The 13,670-nt window shown below is 40.3% G+C and overlaps 1 protein-coding gene across 4 annotated transcripts; it reads right to left on the bottom strand.

Moving 5' to 3' along the window:
- On the bottom strand, window positions 1–12,315 carry etv5a (ETS variant transcription factor 5a). Of its 4 annotated transcripts, none has more exons than XM_056251879.1 (13): window positions 12,171–12,315; window positions 10,241–10,373; window positions 10,068–10,161; window positions 9,808–9,855; window positions 9,437–9,487; window positions 7,495–7,618; window positions 7,119–7,403; window positions 6,056–6,342; window positions 2,501–2,560; window positions 2,318–2,386; window positions 1,867–2,036; window positions 715–822; window positions 1–604 (listed from the first exon to the last, which is right to left on the bottom strand). In XM_056251879.1, exons 2-13 carry the CDS (start codon window positions 10,286–10,288, stop codon window positions 374–376), a joined length of 1,575 nt encoding a protein of 524 aa, XP_056107854.1. In that variant the 5' UTR covers window positions 10,289–10,373; window positions 12,171–12,315; the 3' UTR covers window positions 1–373. The 4 variants fall into 4 exon arrangements, with proteins under 4 accessions (XP_056107854.1, XP_056107856.1, XP_056107855.1 ...); XM_056251881.1 differs by having other exon boundaries at window positions 721–822; XM_056251880.1 differs by having other exon boundaries at window positions 10,068–10,158.
- Window positions 12,316–13,670: the final 1,355 nt, after the last annotated feature.

Below are 13,670 nucleotides of genomic sequence, written 5' to 3'. Positions count from 1 at the left end.
TTTTTCTGTGAGGATGTCTGTTAATAGTTTGTTACCAATTTTTCTTTTTTTTAAAAAGCAGATTGTCAAAAACAGAATTGCTACAATTCTTGCAGTGAGATCCGTCAGTCTTTCAGTGCCGGTCAGCTCCAGCTCAACCTCTTCATCTCTGCGGCAGAGACCGTTTGCCACGAGGAAGGTTTAAGCGTGGGAAACCAACTTTCCTCACCTCCTTGACACCTCCTCGTGGGCTGACGCCAGAGAAAAGGTGGCTCGCAGATTTCTCCTCGTTCTTTTTTAATGATTGGGAGGGTTAATCTGGAAGTGGGCAACAGTTCAAAAGGAGTCGAGGCAAGAGGGACAGATGTGTTTCAGTTAGATCAAGGGTTCATGCTCAGTACACATAAGCGTCAGGGAAAGGCATCCCAGCAACACACTGCTCGCCACCGTCTACCAAGTACGAAGCCCCCTCGTCATAGTGCGCCAACGGAAGAGTGTCGTCGTCCACTCCGGGCAAGCCGTCGGGGTCTGCTTTAAGGTTGGGCCTTTGGTTGTCTGGGAAGGCCATGGAGAAGAGGGCCTCGGGATCACACACAAATTTGTACACATACCTCTCACCAGCAACCTGAAGAGAGAAATGAGGCATTAGATTATCAAAAAAACAAAAAACGTGGAAAATTGGAGCAACTATTGTCATTATGAGTAAAGCATAAAGTAAAAGAAATGTGAACCTGCCTTTACCTTCTGCATGATTCCCTTCTCATAATAGTAACGAAGTGAGCGACTCAGCTTGTCGTAGTTCATGGCCGGTCTGTTCTTTTGGATGCCCCAGCGTCGGGCCACCTGAAAACACAGACGATGATTATTTCATTAGCCAAGCTTTATTTAGTTGGATAGCAATTTAATGTGCACAACCAAAATTGGAATGGAATCAAAAACAGTTTATGAATAAAGCGGTGTCACTTGCAGGGAAATTGACACCAAATAAAAATGGAAGTTTTAGCCACTGGGAAAGCCAATGTTGCTTTATGTCATAAATTACTTGGGATTTAGAGCGGTCAAACTCTCTGACAAAATTCAAGTTTGCTTACAATCAGTGGCAGATGCCTTTTGTCTTTGAGCAACAGTGTGTCATAGTTCTGGGAGCCAATAATCTGGGCGAATAATTCAGCCACATGACTTTCTGGATAAAATATGCATTTAAAAATGTATTTTGTAAATGCGTTTTCCTTAATGAAATGTCTAAATGTCTTCTTAAAAGGAGTAATTCACCACTGGCAAAATGGGTTTTTAATAAAACTTGTCTGTCTACACAGTAGAAAGGCAGAAATTGTTTTGGGGAATACAAAGATGTACTGTACACTGTAAAAATGGATTTTCTTCACAAATAATGAAAACTAATGAAGTACGCTTTAAAAGAAAATACTATTTCAGTCGATCTACTTCAAAATTTCATGTTTAATTCAATGTCATTTGCCGTTTCTTTGTAAATTGTGAAATTTACTAGCAATTTCTGAGTGAAAACTGTTTCAAAAGTACACCGATTTTTTTTTCCAGTGTACAATCTGTAGTTTTAATAAAAGCCCTAGAGCTGTCAAATAAACCAGAAAATCTCGGTGCAGGTAAGAAAGAGAAAGTGTAAGCATTGTTCATTTAGATAGACTACCAACATCGTAACAATTCAAAGCTGATTGAAAATCGACAAATCCACCTTAAGAAGTTTTAGTTTCATCTTAATGTGTTTCTATTATCATTTTTGGTGTGATATTCCAAAATTCACACAAAATTACATGGAAAACCCAGCTACCAAAAGCGAGAATATGCAAGGCTATTGTACATGGTGTGTGTGCTTGTTAGAAACTAAAAATATTGAATTTAGGTGCTGACCTCTTCTGGCTCAATAAGTTTGAACTCCATTCCACGTCCTGTCCAGGCAATAAAATGACCATTGGCAGGATCATCCAACAGCGTAACCAGAAACTGCCAAAGCTGGAGGGAGCCACGACGTTGGTATGGTGGGCCGTCCCGATAAACAGAGGGCTCTTGCTTTACCTTCCCTGGCAGGAACAAGAATGATGAGGATTAGAGTTTGCCACAGTGGCGTGAGCAAGCAGACGAGAAATTCCAAAACACATGCTGCTAATGTGGACGCAGTGTTCATTTCGCACCGCCATACTACAAGGGGGTGCCTAAGTGATTTTTAACACAAAAAACAACAACGCCAAAAATAAAAAAGACTGAACATTTGAAACCTACTGAGATGGCTTGACCATTCACTTGTCTTTCAATTAAAACTATAGACAACCCGTGGTGAAATCTTGGTGAAAATCTTGAATACCTTCAAGTCTCTCGGGAACCACGCAGGTGTCGTCGAAATACATCTGTTGATCTCGGTCAAATGAGAAGTCTACAGGCAGAGGGAGGAAACAAAGATACTGTAAGATTAAAAAAAGGATAAGATGATTTTAGCAAGCCAACGCTGCAGTGAGGTGATATATGCGATAATGGCGAGGTCACTTACTCTCATGGTTTTGGTAGAAGCTTGCTGCTCTCCCAAATGAAGACTGACACTTAGGCACTTCTGCAAAACAACATGAAAAATGGGCCCATTAAAAAGGAGAAATTACCAATCATAAATGAGTCCGAAGTTAATTTAAATGAATAAAAGAAATACTATAAAAGATCAAATAAAATTAATAATGTTAAAGGGTCACTTCACCCATTTGCATTAAGGTTTGTATTGTTAGAAACCCAGTCATATATTATAATGATGGTGGAATTTTGCTTGTTTTTTTTCTGAGATGGGAGAAAAAAGGATTTAAGTGTTTTACTTCCGTCCTATCGTGACGTAAATATCGTCATTTTGCGTCACGATAGGACGGAAGATAAATTTCATTGCATATTAAGAAAACTACAGCCTTTAGCTCATTATTATTCAAGGGCGTGGGACCCACTCACCCCACCGGCCTATTACAGATCAGTGGGTGGGACTAAACCTGAAGAAACTAAACTATTAATCCGCCATCTTGCTTGGAAGACAGCAAGCTAAGCTAACAAGCGCTCAAGGAGTTAGATTTACCATAATGCCTGAATTTACGACACACGATATGGAAGACGAGGATTTTGAAAATCTTTTGCTCGAAACCGATGTTCGTGGCTATTTATACGAGCCACAATATAGCGAAGAGCAGCTGAGGCTGATGGAGGAACAAGAGGCGGCGGCGTCGGCTGCGGCAGCGGCCGCCGCAGGAGACCAGCCCGGCGCAGACGAGAAGCCCGGACTGGCTCGAGCTGGGCGGACTGCTGGTGCCTACATGTCGTGCTCTCGGCTCTCGCTGTGCGCTACGGACACAGATAGAGTCCGTCTGCTGCAGAGAATTTCAACGATCGCAATATCACCTGGACGAAACCTCTGAATCAGACGAGCACACGGACGTTTGTGTTGTGATCCATCCAAGTTTCGCACCGCATATGTTCTGACTGAACATCCAGGTAACTTTATCATCATCATGCAATAATTCACCATATAGAAAGAAATACAAACGAGGAGTAATTCACTAATGAGTTTGCCAATGTAACGGGGTTCGTTGTTGTGGGAAGAATGAGGCGGGAACCGGCAAACATTTAAACATTTTAATAGTAAAATAAACAAATACGAAACAAAAATATAAGCGAGCAGCCCCTCACTGCTGGCCACACACAACAGAAACAAAACACAACATAAAATCAGGCCTGTTCCTCTCTCGATCTGCCCTGTCGTCGCTCCTCGTTTTATGCGTCCGCTCCTCGGTGAGAGACGCGAGAGACACCGGTCCGGTGCGTCTCACAGGTGTCGTTCATTATCACTCGCGCCACCGGCCTCGCGCTGTCCTATCACATCCCTCGCCCTCGTCCTGCTCGCCACAGCCAACTAACTAGAAATTTTGTGTGAAATGAATTTCTAACTCTGGTGGCAGCTAACCTTGTAGACGGAAAAGTGATTTCTCTGATGTTTGCGCTGTTCTGGATTAGTGGGAGTGGCTTGCGGAGCTGTGCAATGTGGTGCATTGTGGGAGTTGTTGTCTTGCATACAAATGCGCACTAAAGTTATTTTCTGTCTTTTCTCGGTCAAGAGGGCATCAAATTCAAAATTTCTTTTACATTTCGACTACATAAATGACCCACTTTCAATAAAGATTAATGTTGAAATGGGTGAAGTGACCCTTTAACTGTTCCCAGGGTTATTATGGTCGAGTAAAACCATAAAAACGTTGTTGATTAAAAGATATAAAATATATGTATATATAAAATGAATTGATTTTATTTCAGCTAGTGTTTCCAAGGCAATATTTTCATTTAGTTTAAAGGGGTCATGAACTGGCTTTTTAAAATTTTTTTATATTGTTGTCTGAGGTCAACTTATGACGTTCGCTTGGTTTTTACATTCAAAAACATCTAAATGAATAGGTAAAAGGCTATTTTCTACCCTAGTTTTGAGCCTAGCTCAAAAACGCTCGGTTTTTATGGGCGTCTCGCATTGAAGACTTGGAAGTAAACGCCCACTGCTGTGAGTGGATAACAGTTTTGCATATTATAATGAGTTTCGTGTAATGCGCGAATCGGTGGGCGGGGCTAAACCGGCCGTGTTGAAGTAGGCGTTGATCTTCTTCTGCGGGGGTGGTGTTTTATCCTCTTTGTCGTCATAGTTCCCCACTTTGAAAAACGAGTCGTTTGCTGAGCCTGGTGTCAATAAAAGCTTTTATTGGACTAACAAGGACGTTTTCAGTTCTGAAACTCACAGGATATTCTTATAATATGATTACCTCTTAGATGTCTAAAGCTGAAGGAAAATTAGATTTCTCAGTTCATCACCCCTTTAACTTTTTGAACTAAAAGAAAACAGAAAATAGTGTTATTTTAGTATCCTTGAGATACCATTATAGTTTTTATTATTATTTTGAAATCCTGTCTATTCCTTAATTAGAAATAGAGATTTAAAGAGTGACATGTACTTCTGGATTTGGCATCTGAACAGAGGTTTTGAGGGAGCTAAGACGATGAAAAATAGTGATTCAGATGGAACAGCTGGGCCGTGAATGTCCAGTCTTGCACATCTGGTAGTGCTGGCTAAGCTCATATCAACACGCCAAAGAAACACGCAGCATTAGCAATGAGTCCACTGAGTCACCAAATAGGATTAGCCACTGTGACGAGATACTGGACCATGACAATCAAGTTTTATCTGTCCTTGTGTGTCCTGGTGATTCGGCAGGCCACTCTGCCCCTTTGCTGTCTTACTTTGAGTATGTGATCCTCATTGATTGCATCAGATGCATCATCTGTCAGGCTGCTGTACAGATGAAAACACTCAGTTCAGCCGCCCCCCATGCAAATGTAATATGTGACGTACACATTTACAAGAAAGGACGGTAAGAGGATTTGAAATTACATCACTAACCTGCAAACATAAACCTAGAGGGATATTATAACACTAGAAGAATGTATGGATCACAAACAGGAAGATGAGCTAAGCTGGGGGGTTTTGGACAATAGGATGCATAAATTAACCCTAAACTGAGGTGGATTACCCTCAAATACGAGGATTACCCACAGATATGAGTGTCAGTGTTTAGGACTAAATAACCTTGTTAAATGACACGTTCACCTTTGATTATTTGTTAATAGGGCTGTAAATGTATTGAAAATGTTCAAATTCATTAGTTACAGGTTAACTTATTAATAAAATGAATCAGAATTAATTGCATGTCAATATTTCCAAAATGTCATGACAATCAATAATTAAATATAACTTTATACAGCATTGTTAAAACAAATAATTTTTATTATAAATATTTTTCTTACAAAATTTAGAGTTTTAAGTATGATGAGCACTGCCTTCTCTGAATGTCTCTTTGAATGCAAAGGTTCAATGTGTGCATGCTTTTGTTCGTATACACCTCACTAAACAACGCTAAAAGTCACAGGCCCGTGCAAGCACACAAAACCCATTCCATGCCCTCACCCAGAGAGCTCTCAAGAAGCCCAGCCAGATTGTGAACACCTAAAAACCATTTCTAAGAAATGGGACAGTCCTCACCAGAGTCAAAGCAGAAGTCTCGTGGCTCTTGCTTGATGGCCATTGGGTGGAAGGCAGCCTGGGATGGGCCCATGTTGGGAACACCTTGCTCAGCGTAGCGGGGGTCTAGAAGCTCCTGTTTGAAGCCCTGAGGAGGCACGGGAACCAGAGGCTCTGACATTTGCCGATGGTAAGGTGGCCTTCCATCTCTTGGTGAAGTGCTGGGGACCTGTGGCATGAAGTTGGGTCTTCCCTGTGTGTCAGAAGGTGGGAATGGAAGACAAGGCTCTGAAAGTTGCCGCTGAAACCTGCAAGATAACAGCAAAAAATATAAATGTTTTGGTCATGTGAGACAGGATAAGGAGCAGCTTAGCACTAGCACTTTAGAGTCTTCTTCTACTGGCTGTAAATTATGTGCCACACATTCTCTGGTAAGCTCCCAGGAATTCAGCTACAGGTGGCAGGACAGGATGCCAGCCAATCTGTTCTCACGGGGGTCATATTATTATACCCCCCCCCCAGCTGTGATTTACACCACTTTTTTGACATCAAAGTGAGCATTGCTGAAAGGTCATCTGTCATATATCATTAATACAATACAATAATAATTATATAAACAACCAATATATACACACTACCAGAAGTCTGGGGTCAGTAAGATTTTTTTCTGTTGTTGAAAAATATGTACTTTTCTTCAACAAGAATGCATTCAATTGACCAAAAGTGACAGTAAGGACATTTATAATGTTACAAAAGATATCAAATATTATGTTTCAAATAAACACTTAAACATTTTTTTAAGTTATTTTAAGTTGTAATATAATATTTCACAATATTAACATTTTTACTGTATTTTTCATCAAATAATTGCAATCTTGGAGAGAATTAGAACTTCTTTTAAAAACATTTCGAACCCCAATCGAACACTAATATAACATCCCAATATGTATACGGTATTGTAGTCCTCATTGTAGTTCACTTTTGTCCTTCATACTGTACATACTAACAGTAAGATATAAAGTATTCCATATAGTAAATAGAATACACATGTTCACTGAAGTTCTAAAACCATGTAGAGACTGACCTAGGTTCATTATTGAAGTGAGGTTCACGGTTTAGGGGTGGACAGGGCACTGCAAAAGGTGGGCTCTGGCTATGGTGAGGGAGTGTCGTCTGGCTAGGCGACGTCTTGGTCATTGAAGGCTGCCCATGAAGGAGACGCTGTCCTAATGTTGTGTTGGAGACAGGGGGAGGACTCTGTTCATGCAGCGGACGTGTCCCCAGAGTGTTGGCGGAGCCACATGGCGAAACGGGTGTTGAGGGAGGAGTCAATGGCTTAAACCCAGCTGTGGGCTTCCTTTCATAGGCACTGTATTGAGGAAAATGAGAACAGTCAGTCATCACACTCAACATGTTGACAAGAAGGTCTTAATGATGCTGAGATGGATATAAGAAAGTACCTGTAGCTATAAAGGCACTTCTCTCCATACGGCATGGGACTTCTATCCTGGCTACAGGGGGAGAGCTCTTTGGAGGGACTCAGTTCCCGTTTGATCTTCGCCAGTGGCGGACCATGAAACATCACTGGGAGAAAAAAAAAGCAGAAGGAGATGTTTCTAATCGAACACATCAACAAAAGTGCAGTGAAACGCTTCAGAAGGAGATTCTTCTCTACCATTAAACCCCCATATTTCACGGGTAATGACAATCGACTGTGAAGCATAAAAGCTCTTCTTTCTGCCTATCAGTATCACGGTGCAGAACACATGCAATCAAAGCACTCCCCTCTGATTTCCATCATAGCCAAGTCAATACTCATGAATCAGTGTGGTCGTAATTCAATGATTGTGAATGATTTTCCTCCCCGCACTGTAACCATTAGCCCCTGGATCTCTGCATCAAGCTCTCATATCCGGCGCCACATAATGGCCAACGCAACTGGATCCACACGAGTCGAGCCAGATAAATCACTCAGACTGTACTGGGCTTAAGAGACACTCAGTAGGCACGTGAAAGCTCAAAAGCATGCGTTAAAGGGTTTGTCCGCCCAAAAAAGACCATATTCGGTGTGCTCAATGTGCATTGACCATATGTTGTGAATAAAAGCCTAAATTAAACCGGTTCATCATTTAAAAGTGATTGTGTAACTTTTTGAAACATCAAAGTTTTTGTGGAATGGATTTTCATTAAAAAATATCTTCATTTGTCTTTCGAAGAGAAACAAAAGTCTTATGAGTTTGGAACGACAATTTTTAATTTGGGGTGAAGGTACATGCACTCTTCCACAAACTATTAAAGTGAGATTTTCTGCTCTGTGGACATTGGGGTTTTTGCAAGAGAAGAGCCCTCTCCCCATTGATATGGTACTGGGATAGTGTAGGAGGGCATGGGCTGCCATGTGACGTCCAGATGACCCGTTGATACTGAAAAGACTGAAAAAAAGCTTGCACATGAAGAAACCGATGGCTTACGTTCAAAAAGTGCCTCATTTTATAAACAGCATGCCACAAACGTTCAAAACAATCTTCTGCTTTTCAGTAACGCCACGCTGACATGCAAAACTGGACCAAAATGCATGACCTGGTACACACCCTGTCTCCCAGCCTCAACATCAGACGAAAACAAAAACAAACTTCAGTGACAAAACGGGGGGAAAAATAACATAAAATGCTCCACCAAGCATTCCTCAAGTATTTCCTTTGGCTTTGATTCCTGTGGCCAGGCTCTAACAAATTAGGTGCGTTTGGACGGAGAACCCTCAATGAAATGAGATTCAGTAGCTGTGGATTCAATGGGTTTAGGTAGGCAGTGAGGGGAAGCCTTTTCCTCTCACCCTTCCCGCTGGAATTCGGTCCATTCCAGAGGCTAAACAGAGTGCATGAAAGTGTGAAATCTGATTATGAGCTTGGATCATGTGATGCTGATACCAATCGGCTGATTTGACTGAAAAAATAGGTAGTTGCGGGGGTTCTTGCTGAGAGGATTCAGGCAAGAATGAAAAGAGGAAAGACAATTGAAGTCCTAATAAATCAAAGCACTATCGGGTTGAGTGTGTGGGGATGTAATACTACTGAGTCTGACCAAGTTAAAGAGCAAATCAATTTCTTTAAAAATTATCGCATGCTAAAATATATAATATAAACTATATAATGAGCTTCATTTGTGAGACTGACTGTTGGCATCTTCAACAAATTAAATTCAATAAGAGTATCTGGCCACTCAGTACCATCCTTAGTCTAAGATCTCCTTTGTTTCCCATGAAATTTTGGCTTTAAATTTGAGCAAGAGATGAATAATAAATAGCTTCAAGAGTTCAGCCTCTGCCGTTTTCCCTAGCCATTTCTGGACGGCATCCAAAGTACACTGCCAAGGAGAATAAATAATACATCTCAAGGTACTCACAGCTCTCCGACTGGAAATCTGGGACAAACTGTTCGTCATCGGGCACCTGAGCTGTGGAGAGAGATTGGAGAGCATTAAGGAGTTGCAAACAATGCTCCCTGCTGATAAACAATTGGCAGATCAAAGTCATTTTGTCAGACAACATTTAGTTCCTCTAAAAATGAACAGCCATCTTAGTGCCAACTTTTTGGACACTGCCGCAAAGCTGGTGCAACAGACCAAATTAAATGGCTACCGTGTCATGAAAAATAAACAGGAGCTGGGACAAAGTGTAACACTTCATGAATGTAAATGTTCATGAGTCTGAAATATAAATGTCAGCTGCATGACAAAGCACAAGTGACATGCATGAAAATTAATAGGCTACAAACCTTCTGCGATCCAGATCTCCTGCAGCTGGCTGAGGTCCTGGAAAAGTTCTGCGGATGACAGGCAAACCCAAGACAGTCAGAGAGCTCGAAAACCCACTACGATCCAAGTATTTGATAAATGAAAGGCAGCCTTCAACAATCACAGCATCGATCAAACTACTTTGAGCACATATACTTCTGCTCTCTCACTGTTAATGTATCCCAATAATCTGATCCATCTGCTAAACATGCATTAGTCATGTTCATTAGGTTGAAATTACCCTCTGTGTCCTGAGCGAGTTCAGTCTCCACTAATTTTCTTTTTCTCTCATTAACTGGTCGTATATACGGTTCCTCCAATTGCAATGACTTCTGCTGTGGAAAAATACTTTGGTCAGTGTTGACTAATTTAATTTAGATTTTTTGTTTTTTAGAAATGCAGAAGTATACTTACATTAGGTGGGACCATAAATGGTACTTGCTGGTCATAAAATCCATCCATGTCACCTGGGTCTTCAAGGAGGCTCCCAGAAAAGGGTCTTCGCTTAAAAGCGATTGTTATATTGACCTCTTTGGGTCGGTTTTCTCTAAGGGGGGGGGGGGGGGGAAATAGATTAGTCATTCAATAGATCTATACTGGACAGTCAAGTGTGTCCCACATCAAAACACCAAGCCCTGCAAACAGGCTGACAAAACGCTCAGATCCATCTGATCCTGTGTATTCATCCTCCCCCTTCGCTCTCTGTTAGCCATCACAACATCCCTCCGTATGTGTAAAGACAGACAGAGAGACAGAAAGAGAGAGAGAGGGAGATCTGCGTAATGCAATCTGCAGTAGAGATGAATGTACCTTACATAAGCAAAGCCAACCATCTGTGCCCATGATTATACTATGAAAAGAGTGATGAGCATATTAAGATAAACTGAGGAAAATGGAAACCATACATTTCATGATACATTGATATTCCAGTTATATTACTAGTCCATGAATAAACATAGAAAAACAAAATTGTTGGCCAAGCATCTATTCAAGGAACAATGAATGGATAGTGGATACTAACTTAGGTGTATCAACTGCACGCTTGGGAGGGGCGACTGTGAGGACTATGCCAACTTTTATTGTGATGCTTCACCACATTACAACTCTTTGCTATTTATAAATAATACATTTATATAACTATACAAATTTAAAACGTATTCATTAAAAGTGTTAAGCATACATGTATATATTAAAACAAAACAATATACACAAGTATCATGAGTATTAACAACAATATATTTTGTTTTATTATTTTTATTATGCCAACCTTTCATGTGACTCAACACAGCAACAATTGTTTACTTAATAGTTTACATATACATATACACACACACACAAACACATTATAGACAGATAGACAGATAGATAGATAGATAGATAGATAGATAGATAACACACAACAATATTTTTCTATAATTATTTCATTTATTTGTATTAATTATAAATATTAAATATATTATTTAATATCGACATGTACACCTACAATTAAATGTTAATAGATGAGAAATTAAGGAAGTCTAACTAAAATATAACTGATAATTATCTGCTAGAGATAAACGTACGGAAAACTTCCGCGGACTGCGGCTAATAGTTGTTCAGTCATAAACTAGTTTACATGCACAACGAAACAGCTCGCACTTTCACCCGTTCACGATACTTAATAGCGCACTTTAGTTATTCCAAAAATGCATTAAAAAAATGAAAAATAGATTAGTAGAAATAACTCAAAAACACAGAAAATGATATGACCAGCAACGTAAATCTCCAGAAAATAATTGTTTTCATTCTCTCTCCCTCTCTCTCATTTTCTTATTTTAGAATAAAATACACGTTTCAAATACTTTGAGTATAATTATGGGGAAATAGCCGAGAAAAATACCCTTAAATTAAGTGCTTAAAGCAAATCTAAAATTGAGCAGGGGTGAGGACCTCCTCCCACTCGGAGCCCCCTGACGGCCTCTTGTTTTTCTCAATGAAGTGAAACTCGATCAGTGAGGGGGGGAAAGAACGAGAGACCTCCATTCAGAAAAACCATACACTGTTCAGGCTGCACCGACCTCACCTATAAATGTCAGTTTAGTGCACTAATGCGGACCATACAAGCTTCTGTAACAACAGCAACTGCGCAAAATAAGGATAGGAAAAACTTCGTGCATTAAAATGGTTGCCAAAGTGTATAAGCCCTCTATTGGAGAAAATGGCGTTCGCTTTCCCCCAAGGCGAGATAGCTGTATTTGCCGTTGGAATCCCACGATTAAACTTACGCGCTGCGGAGAAACAACCGCTTTCATACAGGTATCAGTGCACGCCGTGCAAATATGTGAAGAATGAGAGTTAAACTCACCCTATAGATGACGGCTCGCAATGGACTCAAAAACCACGGTTTCAGGTTGTAATCCCAAAAGGATGCCGTCCGCTCGCACTGATCAATACATGCGCTCTCTTCAACACTCAAAACTTGAATGAGGTTTTTGTAAATGGACTGCTCGGTTTTCCCTTGGGCACGAGAGGCATTTGGCTCTGGAAGCCCATTGGCTCAGAGGGCACGTCATTCACATTTGTAAACCAATGGTTTGCGAGAATAACTTGGAATATGTATAAGCGCTGAACGACCAATCGAAGCCCCGTCAGTCCTATTTTTATGAATGGCTGAGTTTCATTCACTTTCAAGATTTTTCCTCGCACGTTTCCAGAGGCTCTTAAAGGGGCAGAGACCAATAAGTAGAATCGCCAGAAAAACACATTAGAGAAGTTGGAGGACAATTAAAATGAGGTAAACAAATGCAACAGTCAATGGTTATTTCATGTCTCAAACTTTCCAAATAACTCATAAAACTATTCTAAAACACTGATTAATTTGGCATGGGTTTCCTTTCCTGTGGAATTTCATATACGATATTAGAACATTCCTTTTCAGTTTATGAATAAAATAATATCTGTGGTAAACAGAAGAGACTTAGGCCTACATTAATTTTTCTACGCAATAAATATTCAAAAACTGAATTAACATTTTAAAATAGGTTTTCTCAAAACAACAAAAAGTCAGTTAAATACTTACAATTTGTATAATAGAATATTGATTATAAGTTTATGATAAAAACTAAAGTTATTCTAATTTATGTTGTTGAATAAAACATGAAAGTCTCTTCAAGTAGTTAACAAAATACATTATTTTACTCAAAGTAAAGTGCATTATTATTATTATTATTTATTACTACAGTGGTATCACAATGAACTGCGCAATCTTGTGATGTGCAAGGGATTTACAATGTATTATTGTGGTCAAGGCCAGATGTCCTAGAATCTATATTTAACAGTGGTTTCTGTGAAAAAGAGTGGGAGAGTAATACATGTGTCAAGTTTGAGTAGGATAATCTTTAAAATCCTTCTGGCTTTCGAGCAGAGCCCACTTTCAGAGGACAATGATAGCATGAAAGAGATGTGCATATGCAGTTACTGGTGTCATTGTTTCTCCTGCTTGACACTCCTTGAGCTGCCAGGGTCTCCTTTTTATAGCACCTTTCACTAATGTGGTGGGTGGTGGGAGGAAGGGGGTGGCCAAGAGCATATTGTATTTCCATTCTGCTTCCTAAATCCTGAGTGGTGGTGACACTGGAATAAGTGGCACAGCAGCACACCGCTCTCTTTGATATGTTACATTTTCAAGGGACGAATATTGAAGTGATCCGCTCTCACTCACTATGATACACAGAGAGGCTCAGCTCATCAGAGGGGCTTATTTGTGCCCATGACTGGGCCAGTGTGACAGTTCTGGCAGCCTGCCCCTCTCTGAAAATGTGGGCTAATCCATGGAAGGAGATGTACTGCACATGAAAATAGTGAC

The sequence above is a fragment of the Rhinichthys klamathensis genome, unplaced genomic scaffold (assembly GCF_029890125.1).
Source record: "Rhinichthys klamathensis goyatoka isolate OS25496 unplaced genomic scaffold, OSU_Roscu_1.1 h1tg000090l_1, whole genome shotgun sequence".
NCBI lineage: Eukaryota > Metazoa > Chordata > Actinopteri > Cypriniformes > Leuciscidae > Rhinichthys > Rhinichthys klamathensis.
This window is presented reverse-complemented; position numbering and strand designations above follow the sequence as displayed.

Coding starts and splice junctions, on each gene's coding strand:
- etv5a (XM_056251879.1), bottom strand. CDS start 10,288: ATGGATGGATTTTATGACCAGCAAGTACCATTTATGGTCCCACCTAAT. Junction 9,856..10,067: donor ACTCGCTCAGGACACAGAGG/GTAATTTCAACC, acceptor TGTCATCCGCAG/AACTTTTCCAGGACCTCAGC. Junction 2,387..2,500: donor CTTCTACCAAAACCATGAGA/GTAAGTGACCTC, acceptor CTCTGCCTGTAG/ACTTCTCATTTGACCGAGAT.